At 43.8% G+C, this 20,307-nt stretch overlaps 1 protein-coding gene across 3 annotated transcripts in view; it reads right to left on the bottom strand.

Annotated features, from left to right (window-relative positions):
* PAPPA (pappalysin 1) overlaps positions 1 to 20,307 on the bottom strand; it is a 242,284-nt gene that overhangs the window by 169,898 nt on the left and 52,079 nt on the right. For all 3 annotated transcript variants that reach the window (XM_075905988.1, XM_075905990.1, XM_075905989.1), the window contains one exon: positions 4,018 to 4,163. In XM_075905988.1, the coding sequence (XP_075762103.1) occupies positions 4,018 to 4,163 (146 nt within the window). The remainder of the gene's footprint in view (positions 1 to 4,017; positions 4,164 to 20,307) is intronic.

Raw genomic sequence — 20,307 nt, 5'->3', positions numbered from 1 at the left:
GACTATTCCAAAGTTCCTGAATCCTCACTGTGCATCTGAGCAGAGAGTACAGAGTCCTCTGCAACCTGCCGGCTCAGGCTTTTGCAGGAGCAGACACTGAACTGTTCTGCCAAGCATGCTGCAACTGCAAGATCCTAGTCAAGGGGCTTACATGAAAGTGACATGCTATGGGACAGAAAGGATGAACAGTCAAGGAGCCAGTTCTAAGGTCCTGATCCTAGAATCTATTATATCAATGGTCGTTTTTCCAGGTTTGCAACAGCTTACAATACAGTTGAATTTGGCACAGTATGTTCAGACAGAATGGGCTTTCATTGCAGATTGTAAACAACCCATCTGATGCTGACAGGTAAACAAATATATTTAGACTATACACAGCACAGTCTTCATATGGGACAAAGGGATAGCTGGTAGAACCCTGCTATCTCCTGTAAAATCCAGGGGCATGTTGCTGATGTTTGCAAATTAAAAACCGGACAAAGAAAAGTGAGGATATTTCACACGGCAAAGGGGGAGGATTTAAAATCTACTAGAATTAGTCGTCCTTATCTACTCTACTCATTGATTAGTCAACTCTAGCAGGAGGACCGCATAGTACACTAGTAAATGTGAGGGGTCTAATTTGTTAAAAAAACAAATTTTAGGATTGTGCGGACTTATTAGCATGGAAATTAAATCTATGCAGAGAAGTGAGTGGTAATCAGGTTTTGCATGTGAATGATGGGATGTGTAGCTAAGCAAATAAGTTAGTGAGGTTCTGCAGCATACTGAGTTAATGGGAAGAAATTTATTTTTTAGCTGAGCATTAGCTACATTGGGAGTTAGTGAAAAGTTCCATATTTTTCTGTACTTTGTTTCTTAAACTCATCTTTTCACAAGCTTTTTTGTTTTAAAGTGCTCACCGACATTGCTGGTGCCTTATCCAGGTAAAGGAAAATGGTTTTTACAAAAGAATACTGGCACAAACCCTGTTAAGGTAGAGACAAGGAGGAGCAAAAAGGGTTTGGCAGAAGGAATTTTATCAGCAGCTGTAGTACTGTGGGGATGAGATCATTAAGTTATGACACACCACAGATTCCATTCATGCTCATCTGTTCATTGACTCTTATTGCAACAATAAAAGGTTGCATGTGAGTGTGTGTGTGTGTGTGTGTGTGTGTGTGTGTGTGCATGCGTGCAGATGTGTGTAGAAGGGAGAAAAAAGGAGAGTGAGCAGAAAGGAGACAGTGAGTGCATGTTTGTGCGCATAAGGGACAAGAAAGAAATACACTCAAGTTAAATGCCTGTATGAAAAGGAGACAAAGTTATAGCAGGTTTGTGTGTGTGAAATTCTCTCTGATACACGGACTAGCACAAAGCCCTCTTCACTGCTTCCGTCATGCCTGGGGCTGCACCCAGGGTCAGCCCCAGCAGCTCTCTAGAAGTGGCTGTGCCTCTCCAGCATGCCGCAGAACTAACCTCTGTGCCACTTTTGCATAAGTCAAGCTGAGGGGCTATGGATCGGTATTTATGTGGGTCCTCCTATCCCAATACCTTTGAGGGAACTGTGTGAACTTCACCTTCCCATATTCCCTGCACTACATCTACACAGATCCCTCAGTGTTTGGGCTCCACGTGGAGCAAGTAAATTTTGCCCAGGGAGAATCTGCGACTTACTTTGTGACAGCCCCCTTAGCAAGCACACACTTTGGGTTTGTTTTCCATCACTGGTAATCTTGGCAATGCCCCAAAGTAGGAGATGCAATCACAATAAAGGCTGACTAAAGGGCACTGACGCTGGACTGCATAGAACCAGCTGGGCAGGGTTGTGTTATTTTCGTCTTTGTTTAAGATGTCTATTTTTCATAGCTGTAAAGAGTCTAAATCAATTGTAGTTTTACAGAAAAGAGAGTTACCTCACCCAGACAATCTATGTTCCAGCACTTAGATCTGGGCTACAGAGCATATTTCATATTTTTTTTATGAAATACTTATTGGATTTATGGAAGAGAGAGAGGGAGAGAGAAAAGAAAGATTAAAATGAATTCTCACAGACCAAGCAGGAAGGGCTGTTAAGGCAGGAAATTATTATTATTACTTTTACTGTGAGTCAACCTCAACTGTCAGTTAAAGGCTTTCTGGCTCTCTAGTGAGCTTTCCCTCTGGTCAATTAATTCTGTCAATAAACAGTCAAAGTTGAATTTAAGCTGTTTTGTTAAGACACACTGTTGATAATCAGCCACGAAGTAAAAGCACAACTAATCAAAATTACCAAGTGCCACTGCCCCTCTATGTCCAGCAGGAGGTGCTATTGTGGATTTTTTTTTTTTTTTTACACAAAGCAGAGGAATGCAGAGGGTTCTCCTGGTCTCTGCCTCTGTCCACTGTTGCAGAGCTAGAAGGGTTTGGAGCCATCAGAGCTCTTTCCGGCCCATCTTACCCCAGCAAGAAGCCTTCTCTGGTAGTGGCACAGGCTCTCCAGGACAATCCGGGCTACTTCAGTCTTTGGCTATCAGAGTCATGGAGGGGAATATGCTGGTGGAAGGGAAATCAGAGCTGCACTAGACCCAGTCTGTCCTGGAAGAAGTTACAGAAGGAGCCCTAGCTTTTAGGAAGTGTCTGAGCTACGTCAACCTTACCTTCATCCCAGAGGACTTGCTGTAGGAATGCAGACTATGAGGCATTCACACGTACTGCAGTTTCTAGCCCTCTCAGCAGGAATCATTCTGTAGGAAGGTCGGCTCTTGGGGGAAGCTGTCTACTGCTATTTAAATGCTAAGTGCCTTCTGTAGCATGACCAGTCCTGATGAATGTTGCATGAAAAGCTGGCTGTCTATGGTGGAGCATCCACCTTCAACTAAGTTGTTTGACTAGGGAGGGTGTCAGCTTCTGTTTTATGTGGCCTGTCCCCTTTGACTGTAGAGGAGACTCCTGGATCACAGCACAACCAGCAACCAGGAGGTCGTGGTACAGCTCAGGGAACATGTGGAATGCGACAGAAAAGCAATGCAACACTGTGCTCAGTCTGCATCTCTCAGAGAGAACTTAATATTTGCCCCTTCTTCATTTTTTTGCTTAAGCTGCAGATGATATCAGAATTGATCAAAATGGCCACTCCCAAACCTCTGTCTAATCTAAACTGGAATATTTTATGCTAGGTCCAGAAAAGTGTGAATGACAGTACTGATTCCTCTGCTGTTGTTCATTTTCATTCATTCTGCATTTACTGGTTCCAGGTGACACTGGATTTAGGAAGCTTTGAAAAACATGTGATCGGCCTTGTTCTCATGAGGTTTCCTGCCTCGGGAGGTCTGCATAGTTCAGATAATCATATCCAGACTTTTGGGTGCTTAAGTGACCTGTGCCACTAACTCTTTTTAGGCTCATTCAATACTTCACAAGGAACACAGCTACTCTGGCACTGTAAGTATCCAGGTAGTGACTCATCTGCCGGTTTGTGTGACTTCCTGTGGATACCCGGGGCGATCACAGCTACATTCAGCGACCTTGGCTAAGAAACACACAGGCCAAGCTGCAGGGTAGCAAATTGTCTCCAGTTCCACTCAGCTGAACATTAAAAACATGGGGATTTTGCAGGTTTCTTTTTTGCAAATGAATGTAGAACAACAACCACCCTGCATTGCATTTTAGGAGGAAAATTAACTGCACACATTCTAGGTAATGGGCAAAGGTTAATAATTCAGTGTTATCCAGCATTCTCCCTTTGCCCTCCCCACAACCTCCTTTGCAAAGTACTCCCATGGGGCTGATCCCCTGTAAAGGAGCTTCACTTAAAAGGTGAAATATTTTCAGCCTGACATCATCTAGAAATACCATAATATGTTTTTGGCTTTATAATCTAATATTTTCCTGGTTGTGAGCCAATTGCTAGGAATCATGGAACTTTTTCCCCCCCTTGACTATATGAGACTATTAGTGGAATGATAAGAAATCAGAACTAGGCTTAATGCAGAATTGTCTCCCCTTGATGCTCCCCCTGAGAAATCTTTCCAAAGAGACAGCGTCTTTAGGACTGACCTAGATGCATCAGGGCTTCCTTGTCCCATGGCCAGGTTGCCACTCCAGCCAGCTCTTCTTCAGTGGAATTAGCGAAGAAGATGTTGAGGTGCGTGGATCCATCGAGTTTGAGTATGTTCTTTAGTTCATTGACATCTAAATATGCTCTGAAACAGATACATAAACTATTACCAACAGCACTATCAGCACTGGCAGAGTTCTGGGATGCTGAAAGCTAGGTAAAGAGATTTATGAAAGCATGAACATCGGGCAGTTGAAAACATCTTAACATTCTATATCTTAAATATGGCATAATAATTTGCATTTATATAGTGTCTTGTACCAGGAAATCTCAACTCACTTAGGGTATGTCTACACTTGCAGCCTAATTCGAAATAGGGCTGCAATGTAGGCATTCGAAATTGCAAATCAAGCCCAGGATCCAAATATCCTGCACTTGATTTGCATGTTCCCAGCTGGGCGCCATTTTTGAAATTGACAAGCCCGGAATAACTGCCCGCGTCTATACTTGGCAGTGAAATGGGCGTTCAAAATAAAGCCTTAGTTCGAAATACCTGTTATTCCTCCTGCAATGAGGTTTAACAGGTATTTCAAACTAGGGCTTTATTTCAAACACCCGTTTCACTGCCACATGTAGATGAGGGCCGTTATTCCGGGCTTGTCAATTTCAAAAATGGCACCCGGCTGGGAACATGCAAATCAAGCACAGGATATTTAGATCCCGGGCTTGATTTGCAATTTCAAATGCCTACATTGCAGCCCTATTTCGAATTAGGCTGCAAGTCTAGACATACCCTTAAGTATTGATCAATGAAGGCTCAAAATACCCAAGGTCAATATGCAAAATGGTCTACCTTCTTGACATAGGTGCAGGAATCTTTTTTAATATTATGATGATGGCTCATGAATCCAGTTATGTAAACAATTGCCTTGTACACATGCTCTAAATTCGTTATTGCTACCTATGCCCAAAGTGTGTCTCGTATCTTCACTCTAGCAACAGACAGTAACAGATCACTACTGATACCAGCTCCTGGAGTTACTCCTTTGCCCAAATGGTAGAGGTTCACACTGAGGTGCAGAAAGACTAAGCCTGAAGACTCTGGTTAGGGTATGTTGCTATATTCAGAATGAAACTACAGCCAAGGAGAAGGACGTACACAAAACACAGTTAGATTTGGTTTATTAAAACACTGCAAAGAAGCAAAGCCAAGCAGTATTTGACAAATGGAGAATGATGAGATCGGCAAGGAAACACAATTCAGCAGCAAGCTCCAGAGAGGGCAGTTATATACAGAAATTTAGAAACGAGGAAAACTGGGAAGGGAAACTGACCCAACTCATGGTGCTGTCTGAAGAGGCAGCTCTGTGACACCTGCTTCTTGCCTGTCTGTGGAAATCCTACACAAAGCCTGAGTGTGGGGGTTCTAAGACTGACTTTGTATTTGTATGTGTTTGTGTGGAGAGCGGAGCTGAGCTGTTACAGGAGCAGTCTCCTCTCCTCTCCTCTGTCTCCACATAAGACCTGAGCGGTCAGGTCTTGGTGGGTATAGCAGACAGCAAGGTGAGAACTGTTTTGCATGGTGTTGTGCCCGCTGAACCAGCATCTATTCTCATAGGTTGTGGGTCCCTTCCTGGAGAAGGAGTAGACCTAGTAACCATTGGCAACAGGGCTTCTGAAGGATTGGCAACAGGGCTTCTGATGTGTTCCACAAAACAACTCCGACTAGGTTACAGTGTAAATTTCTGAGGGCTGTTTCAGATCCCACAAGAATTGTGGGATTACCTCATGAATCCTAGCATGTCTGCAGGGATGTAGGAGCACATGACTTTTACGAGGCAAACCCAGTCCCCTGAACTCAATGCTTTTTCTGGGTAGCTTTACCTCTCCCTTGGGGTATTCCAGGAAAGGTGCAACATGGCCTTGTCTAGGCACAGATATGTTGCCAAAGAATATGCCATGTTACCCATTAAGTCCCTGCTGTACCATAACACCCAACCCAATGGAGTGCAGTTGTAAGAAGGTAAAGGCAGGGTGAGGAAATCAGGCAGTATTCTAACAGAACAGAAACAAACAAAAAATTGAGGGGAAAGTTGATGTTGAAAGTGGTGATGTTGGCACAAAAACACAAATCTGCTTTCCTCTCTTGATGCCTCATTAGCAAAGCAGCTAGCACCTCATGGGAAAATACTGAGGGTATCAAATAATGTACATTCAGACTCAACAAATGCACTGCACCAAAATAAATCTATAAGAAATGAGCTAGTTTCACTGCACTCAAAGGATGCAGAGAGTCTAAAATACAAGCATTAATCAGGATATACAACTTCCATGTTTACACATATTACTTCCCATTCTACTTCTTAATGCATCCTTCCCAGCTTGAGAAACAAGCCCAGAAGTGGGAGTGTAGCCATGAAGCCCTGCTGGCGACTCAATAGAAATAGTTGTCACTTTTTCTTGTTCTTCCCTTCCCCCATTTCCTATTGGCTCATTGTGTTAACATAGTGATAATATTTCTGTGCCTCAGTTTCTCCATTGGCAACATTGAAAGCTGGGATTTTCAAAGGTGCATAAGAGAATTATGTGCCCAAACTCCACTGAGAATCAAAGGAAATTAGAGACCTTTCTTAGGCTCTTTTGATAACTTCAGCCAGAGGTGATACCTCTTATTCAGCTTTGTAAAGTGTTTTGAAATCCTCAGATGACAGCAGGAGTGTACATGCAGAGCAGCATTATGACTAATACACAATGACACCTGGATTTTGTTCCCGGAGAGTTCCCTCCCACTCAATCCCTATAGGCATCATTAGGGCAGGACTATCATTGTTGCCACACCAACCACCTGGTTTGTGACAGAGGGGGCTGTAAGAAGGGAGAGAAAACAAACTCATTGAGATTTCTTTGCAAGCATCCCTAGAAACATAAAATAGATTAGTATAAAAATACAGAAAACGTGTTTCTGAGGGGTACAGGTTCTCGAGGTGCACAACCATTCTGATCTCACTTATGCTACCAGAGCAAACAAAGGGTTGCTATCTGATTCCAAGCCAATGAGATCCCATCTCAGCTCAACATCAGACCATTAATGGGGACTTCAGGGATAGAGCCCTGGCACAACTGTTTCTAAATATTGTACACCTCTTAAAAGTTTTTACAAGTTTGGCTCAGTTTGGAGAAGCAATTTAAATTTGCAGATTCAGAGATAACGCCAGAAGGGAACACAGTCATGAACACAGTGTTCATCTAGTCAGACCTGTTGCAAAATGCAGGCCATAGGATTTCCCTGAGTCAACTTCCTTTTTGAACAAGACCATATCTTTCAGAAAAACATCCAACTGATTCCAAACATTCCCATGGTGAAAAATCCACCAAAAAAACCCTCAAACAAAAAACAAACACCTCCCCCCCAATCCCTCTCCAAAACAAACAAACAACAACAACAACAACAACAAAACCAACCCCCCAAAACCCTTGGGAAGTTGTTTTAATGGATAATTACTCGATCAAAATTTTGCTCCATATTTTGAATCTGAATTTGTACAGCTTCAACTTCCAATCACTTGACTTTTTCTTATACCTTTTGAACTGCTAGATGGAAGAGCTCATTATCAAATATTTTGATCCCCATAAAAGTTCTTACAAAATGTGATGAAGTCACTCCTTGTCCTTTTCTTCGATAAATTGAATAGTTTCAGCGCCGTACACCTGTCACTAGAAGGTACGTTTTCCAGTCTCTAAAAATCCAACATGCTTCTTGAATTATGTATACCTGACCTTGACACAGTTTTCTAGCAGTGGACGCAACAATGCCAAATACAGGAGTAATATAACCTCTCTACTCCTATGTGATATTCTCCTGTTTATACTGGAAAGGATTGTATTAAACCTTTGCGCCACAGCATCACACTGGGACCTCAGTCACCTGGTTATCCATCATGGCAAAAGATATGATTTCCTTAAAAGGCCTCCCTAGAGTAATATTACTGCCCTTCCCTTGTTTTTGGTTCTTTAGCCTCACTCCACATGACTTCCTGTTATTAACCCCTGTGCCAGGGGTTATGAAATATGAAACTGTTGCTCCCATTTATCAGCTGGGATAAAAGAGGCACAGAGCTCCACTAGGCATGTCAGTAAGTTAGAGCAGGGATTCTCAAACTTCATTGCATTGCGACCCCCTTCTGACAACAAAAATTACCACTCCACCCCGAGAAGGGGAACTGAAGCCTGAGCCTTCTGTGAGCAGGGGGAAAGGGAGGAAAAGAGCTTCAGTTCCAGGCAGAGGGCCTGTAATCTGAGCTCTGGTACTAGGGTCCCAGCAAGTCTAAGCCAGTCCCGGTGACCCCATTAAATGTGGTTGCAATGCACTTTGGGTGTCTTGACCCAGAGTCTCAGAACTGCTGAGTTAGAGTCTAGAACTCAAGTTAGTAATTTCTTGTTCCATGCTCAGCCTACTAGAACAAAACTGTCACTGGTTTGAAGACCAACACAGTCAGGAAACACCCTGGGAATAAACCACAATTTATGAGGGAGCAGGACTGGACAAAAAACAAGAATCTCATTTCTGAATAATTCTGAGGTTTTCACATTTGGTTTTGCTCTCATGCAGAACAAAACCGATGCCTTTAAAAAAAATGGTGATAAGCAAATAGTCCACTGGGTAGGACTTTTTAACTGTGGGAGAACTAGGTTCTTGTCATTGCTCCATATCAGATAGAAAACACCTCTCCAGTTCAGTTAAACTTTTGCAGGGAAGGTTTCTTGGTTCTAGGGTGGAATAACTGGTCAAAACCACAGACACTAATCCTAGAATAGCCAACAGTCTGGTGGTTAAGCTACTCCTTGGGGATGGGAGAGACCCAGGTTAGCTTCCCCGATCTTCTTCTCCCACCAAAATTTTTATACTGAACCTGAGAAACCTTCCCAAGCAAAGTTTTGCTAAAACCAAAACGTTTCTGCAAACACTTCTGGTTTTGAGAAATTGGCATTTTCTATTGAAAAAAATATTTTGTTGAAAAGTTCCTGACCCGCTCTAGCAGGGAGCTGAATATTTCAGCTGGATGACTGCTCCCTGATGTCCCTCTTTCCATAGGAGTGTGCATGTGGCTCTCACGAACTCAATGCACTCGCATTCAGTGAGCAGGGTTCCTTGCATACTTTATAAGGCTTCCATTCCCAGAAGGGCAAAAAGAACTAGGGGAGCTGGCTCGGCACCAAAATTTTTCTATCTTTTCCCTGGAGGAGACCCCAATGGAAAACAGACTCACATTTCCGCAATAGTTTCCTTGCCACTCACTGAAGTCACCACTTCCACCATAGCACAAGGTCGGGTGTTCCCTGGCCCCTGCTGACTCACCAAGGAAGATTCGCTCTTTGGGGACAGTAGTAGAGGGGCTTTGTTTCCATCCATGTAGTGTTTCTCTTCCAAGCGATGGCCTGTGATGTGGCTGAAGTTCTGAAGGACAGGCCAACGCTGTGACCCTTTCCGCATTTCTCATCTCTGTGCTGTGCTCAGTCCATCTCTCACAAGCACACAGTCCTCTCCCTCTGGCCCTTGAGCCCATTCTGTAAATATTTGCACAACAGCTGCACTCTATATGTTAATCGATTGCTAGAATGGTCTTTATTTCTTTGCTGGGCCCGGGTCAGCCTGGCATGCATGTGTGCAAGAGTGAGCCGCTGTGTAGATTTGCATGTGTGTGGCTAAGTATGAGCATGTGTCACATAATGGGAGGGAAAGTGTATGCATAGGAGCATGTGTGAGAGAGAACATGAGAGCCGCACTGTGGGAGTGTGAGAAGGTGTAAATAGGTGACTGTGTGAGTATTACTGTGTGAGACACTGAGAGAGAAAGGCTGTGCGCTCAGGCTGGAAGTCCACAGAATGCAAGGCCTATGTGAAGATCCCACAACTGTATCTTAGGGCATTCCAGCAGTTGGGTACTCTTTCTCCGGTAGGTCCAAAGGAGCTAAGCTGTCACCTTTTTATTCACAGCTACTTTTTGCCTATTACAGTTACAAGCCAGTGACCAGCTACCTCCCATTCCTGTACCTTCCCAGCACAGCCTTGCTCTTGCACACACAATACACTTCTTAGCTTCTGGGGTGGCCCCTCAGTGGAATCTTAGCACAGCTAACCCATCTCTAGGGTTGCCAGATAGTTTAACCAAAAATACCAAACCCAGCCCCCCTCCAAAAAAAAGCACCGGGGAAAAAATTCTGTTGAGAACCCCTGAGAGTTATTAAGCAATAAATAAAAAATAAATAAATAAATAAATAAATAAATAAAGAAGACAGCATGGCCCCTTTCAGAAATGCCATCTTGTTTTCCTTCTCTGGGCCAGACAGTTCCCCTGCGGAACCAGGTAATTGGGCGGAGGAGGAGTGGAGGGGTTGGCCCAGTTGCCAAGTGTGGGTAGGGTTGCCAGGTGTCGGGTATTGACCCGGACAGTCCGGTATTTTTGCCTCCTGGCAGGGAAAAAAAATCAGAAAATACCAGACATTTTAGGTGTCTGGTATTTTCTGAATTTTTTTACTGGACAGGAGGTGAAAATACCAGACTGTCCGGGTCAATACCAGACACCTGGCAACCCTACCCATCTCCCCAGAGTTGAATGCATCAGTTCCTTCCCCCACACTCTAGCGTGCACACACATGCTGAATGTCAGCCAATCGGGACAAGGGTTGCCTAGCCTAGTGGTCAGCGGGGGTGTCAGGAACCAAGGATTTGTGTCAGAGCGGGAGTCAGTAGTCAGAAGTCAGAGCCAAGTATCAAAATGGAGGGCAGGACCTGGAGAGCGCAGGGTATCAGGCAAAGAGGAATTCAAAGCAGGAGCAGCACAGATGCAAGGTTGGGTGCAAGGCAAAGGCAGCAGGAATAAGGAGCAAGGCAGCAGGGGCGACCCGTCCATATAGGCAAACGAGGCGGTGGCCTAGGGTGCCAAGTTAAATGGGGCGAAATGGGGCACCAAATGGTGGCGCAATATCGTTGAGGGGTTTGGAGGTGGGGGCGCCGATTGCATGGTTCACCTAGGGTGCCAGTTGCTGACAGCTACTCTAGGGCCGCTCCGGGCAGGCACAGAGATGGGCATGAGCCCTGGGTGGTCCGCAAGCTGCTGCTGACTTAAGAGCCCCCCTGCTGACCCTGCAGCTTATCAGGTGGCATGGCCAATGAGGCAGCCTGCTGCAGGCCAGAAGTACTACTGAGGTTTGCTGGGAGCCTAGCGCTGCTGCAGGCTCTGATTCCTGACTCTGATGTGTATGAGACGCAATAGGTGGGTGCAGCTATGGTGAGTTTGGAAAGTGTGTGTGTGTGTATGTGTGCGTGTGTGACTCCCCAGGCACATATACACTGTGACCATTTGCATTTATACATGAACACACCCAGGATTCTTTTCTTGGCAGTCTCTCAGGTATATATATATATGTCTGCAAGTGTGCAAACGTGCGCGCATGCACACACACACACACACACACACACACACACACACACACACATTTCAGTTTGGGAATGTGTATATATGCAAGATGACCAGAGCACTATGTATGTGTGTGCTAGGTGCTCTGTGTAAAACTTTAGACTGTGGAGAAAACATAGTTGACAAATCTATTCCTTCCGCTCTCCTCATGTTTCTAATAATCTCCCATCCATATCCCCCATCACCACCTGAGGACCCACACAGAGCTGCAGATGCATCGCTTTTGCGATCCTTATCCAACCATTGTCGGCAGACTGACAGTGACTAGGTCAGAACAGGTTTTAGTTATTGTGCTGCACTGAATTGACTCTTCCCCGACTGCTGCCGCTTCTTTACTATCAGTCCAGAATATCTGTTTCGGTGCTAACTATGAGCCTCACTTGCTCTTCTCAAGGTTATGTGGGGCCCATGATAAAGGACGTAACGCCTGTCACATGGGCCCATGCCAAAGAGAACCAAGGAACCCAGCCTCTGCAGCAGTGCCAAGCTCGCATTTCAAAGACATGAGTGCAGGCTTGGAAAGAGATCAAAGCCCTTCCAACTGTCATTAGAAATACTCCTTTCTGCGTCTCTCCACGAGTGCCAGCAATAGATTTCATAAATTGGCTCAAGATAGTACCTCCAATATAAACCTGAATGGAGGAACTGTCAGGGCAAGTCTGTGTGGAAAACAAAACAAAACACAACAAGGCATAAGTAACCCCTGTAATGGAAAAAACCCTGTGACGCCTTGAGTGTGCCTAGCTCAGAAAACACGATGAGATCATTGGTACATTAGCAAAAGGTCTCTCCTGCTTGAATCTGTTTTAGACACAGAAATGCTGCAAGCTGCTTATGAGCATTGGGGACACTGAATCATATTGGATTACATGCGTATTCCCACCCCAATGTTCGCACTGGCATGTTGGTCTAATGCATAGCTTTATGCTACAGTGCGGTGAGCACTCCAAAGTTGCATTGTACAACAGCTTCATCCATCTCCAATAGACTCCATCGCTCAATCAGCCAGACATTTGCAATACAATAACGCCATCCCCTATCCAGTAGGCTTGTTAGCTCACCCAGTGATATATCTTTTATGTAACAGCTTCGTCCACTATCCAGCATTCATATCATCTCCTGTACATGGAGATCAATCCATTTCTCTCCCCTATCTATCAAGCCACCTCCTATTTTTTTGGGTCCTGGCTCCTAAAGAGCAGACACATTTCCCATCAGTAAGGCCATTCTTCTGGACAAAAGACATAGTGCCTACTCACTGATCCTTATCCATATGGGGGCCCTGTTGCCTGTATGGTAGATACCACTCTGCTGAATGTGGCTTTGCTGGATATCGGTGCCAATCATATTAGCACAACATGTTGTATTTCCATACAAACAAGAGTACTGATGTCTCTTAAACTTGACTGTGACTCAGCTAGATCCAGTTGGGGATAGACCCAGTCAGAACCTACCTATGTGGATGGAGTCAAACTATATTATAATGGGGCCTAAAATAATATGTTTTCATCCAAGCAGAGACCTGAAACAGAATGCAGTGTTTGAACCTCATGACTTTCTGGCTTGATCCTATTCACAAGAGCTGGGTTGTAAATGTGGTTGTTTCTGTGATGTAAGCAGAGCCTTCTAGATCTCACGGGCAGGGATGTTTCCTGACATTCATCCTTCAGTTTTAATTCACTTAATTTTGTTTTAATTTTAATGTTCAAAGACCTGTGGCAGGAAAACAAATAGTCTGAATGGTGAAATATCCATAGGACATGACACAAAACAAGGGTGCAAGGCATTTCTACACCTCTGTCTTCCAAGTCCAATCTCTAACGGCCTCCTCTCAGGTTTAAAAGGAACGCTGTTTACTTACCATCTCCGTACAGCGGAGAGGGTGGTCAATTCTTAACCGCCGAATGAGCAGTTCTTATCTTGTACATAAATTTAGCCTCTCACAGACAGGAAGGCATTTGCACGGGATAAAGGCAGCCCCGCTGCTGAATCAATTGCATAAGATGGCTTTGATTTGCCACTGGTCTGCTTCCTTTTATGTGAATTTGATGCACCTTAAAGGAATTGGTAGGGCTGGCTGGAGCCAGCTATAGAGTCAGGCTGACTCAGAGTAAGCTTTCCCCATACCATTGCTCAGTTCTGCCTTGGAACTCTTAAAAGCTGGGCTCCCATTGAGGTGATGTAGATGCACCTCGCTCATGACCTACCACTTATAGGCTCTAACACCCTCTGATGTTCTAGTCGTGAGGCCTATTTTGGACAATGGCTGCCAGCATGTCAAAGCAGGCTGTGATCTGGTATGTGACCCCGCGCCTGCTAGGTGCCAAAGAATCACCACCAAAGTGGTTTTCACGCGTTATCCAAACTATCATTTGAACACCGGTCTTCAGGGGCAAAGAACCACCGGACTAATCACCAGCAGACATTACAAGGCCAGCCATGATCAACCCTGATCATCCCAGTTCAAATCCTGGTCTCATTGTATGACAAAATTCCCCAATTTCAATGAAGTCCCTTACATAGGGATAATTTGGCGAACAGCGATTCAGCACATTAGACCTGGAATTATAGTTTAACTTTTCTTTCCTCGCGGCTTCTCAGTCTCAGGTGGCCAGGAATGCAGTGCCTTTTCTCACAGCATCTGCATGCCCAACTGTCGCACAGACACCTGTCACGTGCTGACACTGCAGATGTGTGTGTAAGCAGATGTGAGTTTGGTTTTCTTTTTGTCCTCAGCTCCGTTCCCAATCTCTTTCATCCCTGCACTGCTTTAAACCATGAATGAGTCTCTGACATGCTGATGGCTCTCTCCTCTATTCCTAAGAGTGGTGGGTTCAAGTCGGGTCCGCCCTAGGCAGTTCAAGTCCTGCCCCCACCTTCCACCCACTGTGGGAGAGGCCGGACAGCAAACACGAGCTGCTCCAGGAATGGACCTGGCTCCTGCATTAGGAAAGCAGGATAAGGGACCCTCTGAAGGTAGAGAGGTGGGGTGGGTTCCACAAGGAGCATTTTCATTCATGAGATCCTTATTGGGTGTATGGAAATTTCCTGGCTTTTGTCTTTAGAACTTATTGCTTTTGGAGATGCAGTGGAAGGATGCCCTAATAAAACGAGGCTGTTCTAGTCATCTCTCACCACTAACAGTTATACTGTCTAATCTTATCACAACACTGATACACCCTTCCAAACTACAGGCATTTTTCGGGCTTTGATTTTAAAGCGCAATGTTGTGTGAATATTAAAAACCTGCCCAAAAGTTTATATGCGATGAAGATGGTGTCAAGTTCAATTTTATCTGACCTTACCTTTCATAAAGATTCACTTTTGGTAGTTTTCTTATTTAAGACAGCATTCAATAAATACTCCAGAGCAGGGAACATGTCTCATCTATGTCTAGAGCATATTACATCTGTGGCACTGGCCATGTGTTAATTAATAAATCATGGGGATGAGGATGATGGTGATTAATAGAGACTAAAGCATTCAGAGCTGCTTTGGATGGCTTGGATGAGGCAGGAGTTTGGGGTATGGTGTAACCAAAATTTTGCATGAACAGCAAAGTATTTGATTCCAATTTGGCCCACTGTCTATTTGCAAATAGAAATCCAAACCTGAAATTGCAGTTCTGGCAGCAACCAAAACAGGAGACAACTGGCTTCAATCTACAAAAATACATTCCAAGTATTGTCCCACTTACAACTTTGAATATGTTTAGAAATTTCTTTAATGCAGCAAAACAGCCTCAAGTTTTCCTAGATCTGCTCTTCTGTCTGAAGAACAGAGAGAAACATTTGGAGAGGATAAAATAAATTAAAGGGCTCCAAGGAGATGACGTAAAGTGATGTAAACAACTGGATAAAAACCTGAATGTTTACGAGAGGTGTCTGTGTTTTTTTCTGCTGATACTAGGATACCGTACTGCACAATAAACTTTCTACAAACTGAGTTTATTCTAAGCTCGTATTGGCTTTTCTTAAAGTTCTAGTGTTTCAAGCTTGTCATAGTTTAGACCATCATCAAAAGCCTCAATGTAATTGCAGCAGTGTTGTAAAATTTGGGTCTAGATTCAAATCACTTATTATTTGGCCCCAATGCAGACTGTACAGTATATAACACAGCAGGGTGCCACAAACACAGTAAGAGACAGTCCCTGACCCAAGAAGTTTACAATCTAAATAAACATGCTGTTGAAACAATCGAATATTTTGAATACATTTGGATTCGACTTTGCTTTGGCTCACTATAGGGACCAGAGCCAGAGTCAGACCAGGGAATTTCTGCAAAGTTTGGATGGATTTAGTGTAAACTCATCTTTACAGAAAGAAGTAGAGCATTTGAAAGAAAATTATAGCTTTTCTACAAAACATTTGGACCATTCTATGGAACTGAATAAAATATGCATATTGCTGTATAGCTATATTGTTATAAGAAATTATTCTCTATTAAATTACAGTAATCTGGCATGATTTCTATAGAATCCATTTGCTTTCATCCCTGTTCTTCTCTACTGGACCATAAGGGATCTCTCATATAAAATGCAGCTATATTTACACAAATGCCCATAAGCAACTTCTGAAAGTTCCAAATGGCCAATATCTATTTAATTGTCTGAACCACAACCATTAATCTGAATAATTCTGGATTCTGGTTTGTTCAAAATCTAAACTGAGTTCAAATTTTGAGGGCTACACCCACTTTTCTTTTTCTTCTAGTTAGTATTGGTTTGTACCCTGTGCCATTTCTGTTCTCATTTATATTGGTATAAATCCAGATTAACCCCCCAGCGGTAATGTAGTTATGTCAATGTAAAACTAGCATAAGTGGGAACAGAATCTGAGTTCACTTTTGAGTTTAAACTCAAAGTTTCACTTGAAATTACCAGTTTTTGCCCAATTTCTGGCCAATTAAATCCACTTTTGTAAAGACTGAGGAGGGATTGCTCAAATCTTAGCACAGGTTCTCTTGAAAGGTTCATAAATTCTCACCAAATTCTTCCACAAACTGAGAGTCCACCTCTGGTTCTGACTGGATGGGTATCAGTAGAGGCTCAGAAAGAAATGGTGCAAAAGATTATCTAATATATTTGAAATGTCCATGTTTTGGTCTGAGCTTTAGGCAAAAGTTTGCATTGGCTATTAATACATTCAAAATAATTCACCCACTTCAACACTTATACTTCCAGTTTCACAGAGGACTACCCCTATAGGTTTACATTGTATTGAGCTGCTGAGGAACACAAAAGTCACATATCTTCCTCCCATGACTGATTTAGTACTAGCAGTGGTACAAAACTTTGAGCTCACTTTTGCAGTAAAGCTGCTCAGCAGCTTGAAAAACAGGAGCCATAATCAACCTGTGGAACTCTTTACCAGAGGATGTTGTGAAGGCCAGGACTATAATATGATTAAAAAAAGAACTAGATAAATTCACGGAGGACAAGTCCAACCATAGCTATAAGCCAGGATGGGCAGGAATGGTGTCCCTAGCCTCTGTTTTCCAGCAGCTGGGAATGGTCAAGAGGGGATGAATTATGAACAGATCTATTCTGTTCATTCCTTCTGAAGTTGGCATTGGCTACTGTCAGCAGACAGGACACCTGGCTAGATGGACCTGTGTTCTGACCCAGCATGGCCATTCTTATGTTCATAATCAATAATTAAGCTGACCAACTGACTATAAAGAACAATGAACATTTTTCTTGGAAAGCCAAATTTTGGGAGGGTGAAGATAAGATGGTGCAGTTCTGGCAAACTGAATTATGCTCTTTCTACATTACAAACTTTTGAGACTGAAAGTAGCATTCATTAACAGTGAATTGCGGGGAGGACACATTTTCAAAGAGCAAATACATGGGGAGAAGTAAATTGCACTATCATCAGCAACACTGTTTGATTTGTTGCAGTTGTCTCTCTTATTTTCTTTTATTCCTATTGGTTTTTTTTGTTTCAACACTGAGGCCAAGTGACCCATGAGAAATATACAGCAATTTGCCTGTTATCCATCTCTCACCTCCATCTGATATTCACTCCGCCCTCGTTACCCTGATGTTTTCCCAGACTCTATATGCTGAACCACTGTAACACAGAGAAAAGTCAAACACTAAAGAAAGAATTGGTGTAAGGATTTTTTCCACAAACCAGTTCTGTTCATACTGACTTTCCTTGCTGCTTCTCCAAAGCTGTACCAAGTCTCATTCTTATATCCAAGGATTTAAAAGAATATATCCATAGGGTAGGTTTTAAGCAACTTAGCTAAAGCACCATGTATACTATATAGCACTTCTGTAGCACCTTGCATCTGAGGCTGTGTCTAAACTACATCCCTTTCCTCGAAAGGCCGCCATTATGCAAATGAAGCGTGGGAAATTTAAATCCTGGCTTCATTTGCAATATCAAAGTGTCTAATTTACATCCCTTTTTCGAGAAAGGGGATGTAGTTTAGACACAGCCTGAGTCTCAAAATGCTTCACAGACAGTGTGTGAAATTCACTTGGCACATTTAAGTTATATTTGGGACCTAAGCAGTGTGACAGCCTAGGGCTGGGTCACCTCTGCAAACGGAGAGAATTTCACCACAACAGTATAAGCCTCAGCACCCACCTCCCTTTGAAGTAGGTAAATAGAATCATTATCCCCATTATGCATATGGGGAGATGAGGTGCAGAGAAGAAATGACTTGGTCAGAGTGACTGTGATAGATCTCTTGAATCTAAGTCTTGAGAGCCAAGTATACAACTATACTGTGTCCTCTCTTGAGTGAAATGCCATTTGCTCTCCATGGTTCAATTTTCTTATGCATTCAATAGTTGAAGAGCAAGCGGCATTGCTCTTCTCTCAGAGTCTGAGAGTATCATTTCAGTCAACCACCTGAATCAGCCGGCCTTCCTGTGAATCCATTAGCTTAACCATTTCAGAAGGAGCTGCAGGCAAACTTCTGTCACAGACTGACTCTCTCATGGAGTCAGAACTCTGCTTTCAATGAATGAGCGGCTGCTGTTCTAAGAACATCTGACAGCTATAGATCACTTTTATCCCAAAGAGCTTCCCAGAACAACCAGGCTGACAATCACTGTACAGCACATTGCACAACAGTTGGGCGTGGGAAAAGCTTTTTTGGCCTAAGATACCAGAACTGACACTTACACTTAAGGGAAGCACTGATGGATGTCTGTGCAGTCCTTTCCATGAGCCAGGCCAGGACACAGATAAACTCTCAGTGGGGACACTAGACAGCAAAGGCTGTGTCCATCAAACTCAGGCAGAGAGCAAGAAAGAATGGCGGGTTCAAGTTCTATTTGTTCCTATACATCTCTACAGAAACCTCTATTATAGAGCGGGGGAAGCAATCCCCTTATTTAGGTTGCCTCGCACTTTCCATTATAAATATTAATTATAGCCAAGACCTATCTTTGCATCACAGTTGAAATTACAAGTCATAGCACATGCTTGGCATCCTTCAGGTGCAATGGGGTACGTGGAACCACTGGGCTGATACCAGACTCCCTAAAACAGGGGTGGGCAACCTGTGGCCAACAGGCCACATGCAGCCCATTGGGTTTCAATGTGAAGTCCACCACCCCCTCTTTGCCCCCTTCTTCCACCCCTCTCGTGCACAGGGGCCCCCAAACTTACCTACTCATCCCCTCCATCCCACGATTTCTGGAGCACCATTAAGTGGCCAATTCATACCCTGTCCTGCTTCTCCCCTTCCCTCCCATTATTATGTGAATGATTAAAGCATTTCTATCACTCCTGGCTCCCCCTTTCCATGCCCAAACTGCTCTGCAGGCCCAGGAAGGTGGAGACAGAGACCCTGGCCTGCCTTTCGCCATTCTTTTACTCCCTATCAGGCAGATAGCAGTGCAGGGCCTGGTCTCCAAGCTACCCTATGGTTGGCCACTATACTTGGTGTAGGTGTATATCCACTCAGTCAACGTCCCTGCATGGGTCGACAGACTTGAGCTAGTAGTCCAAAAATAGCCACAAGGACAGTGCGGCTTGCACCAGAGCTTGGGCTCTGAAGCCACCTCCCTCTCCAGATGTTCCAGCCTGAGCCACAACTTCAGAGCACTGTATACACCACGTTTTTTAGAGAGCTAGTGTGAACCCCTCTAGCCCTCTGTCCCTCCAGGCTGAGAGGCTCGCTGCCTGTGACTCTGTAGATGTAGCTAGAGAGGGAATAAGAGACTCCATGTACCTTGGTCCCCGTCTCTTCTGCCCTCTCGCCCACCATAGATGGCATCAGGCCATCCATGCCTAACAGACAGGACCCAATAAGATCAGCCATGACCTACCCACTCAGCCAATGGCTTGGTACTTTATTTGTCTTCTTCAGTTGAGTTGACGCCACTGGGATTTGCAGCTGGGAGGTCCCAGGAGCCTGAGTGTTCCATACCTGATGCTTAACCTTTTAAACTCTCCCTCTTGTCTCTATCCTAATTAGCGTTCAGTAGTAAAAATTGAAAAGCAAAGAGAACAAGCGTATGGTCTCTGCTCCTCTCATCTCATTTTTTTACAGTAATCCCTGCTGAATATTTACAGAGACCTCCTGCACATAAAAACCATGCAACAAAATGAAACACACATTTGCTGCTGGAAAAATAAAGGCTTGGAACCAGGCCCGCCACAGCAATAAAAGCCCACATATATGTTCACAAAGGAGCTAGGTTTGTTACGAATACCTCTACACTGGCTGGCCCAAAATAACCAGCTCAGCTCTTCCTCTTTCAAAAGAACACGTTTGCTTTAACAGCACAATGGAGGCTCAAATCTTGTTTCTTTACTTTCTGGCAGAATTATGTTGAAGAGGCAGA

This window comes from Pelodiscus sinensis, chromosome 22 (genome assembly GCF_049634645.1).
Source record: "Pelodiscus sinensis isolate JC-2024 chromosome 22, ASM4963464v1, whole genome shotgun sequence".
NCBI lineage: Eukaryota > Metazoa > Chordata > Testudines > Trionychidae > Pelodiscus > Pelodiscus sinensis.
Note: the sequence above shows the minus strand (reverse complement) of the source record. Positions and strands in the feature narration are given on the sequence as shown.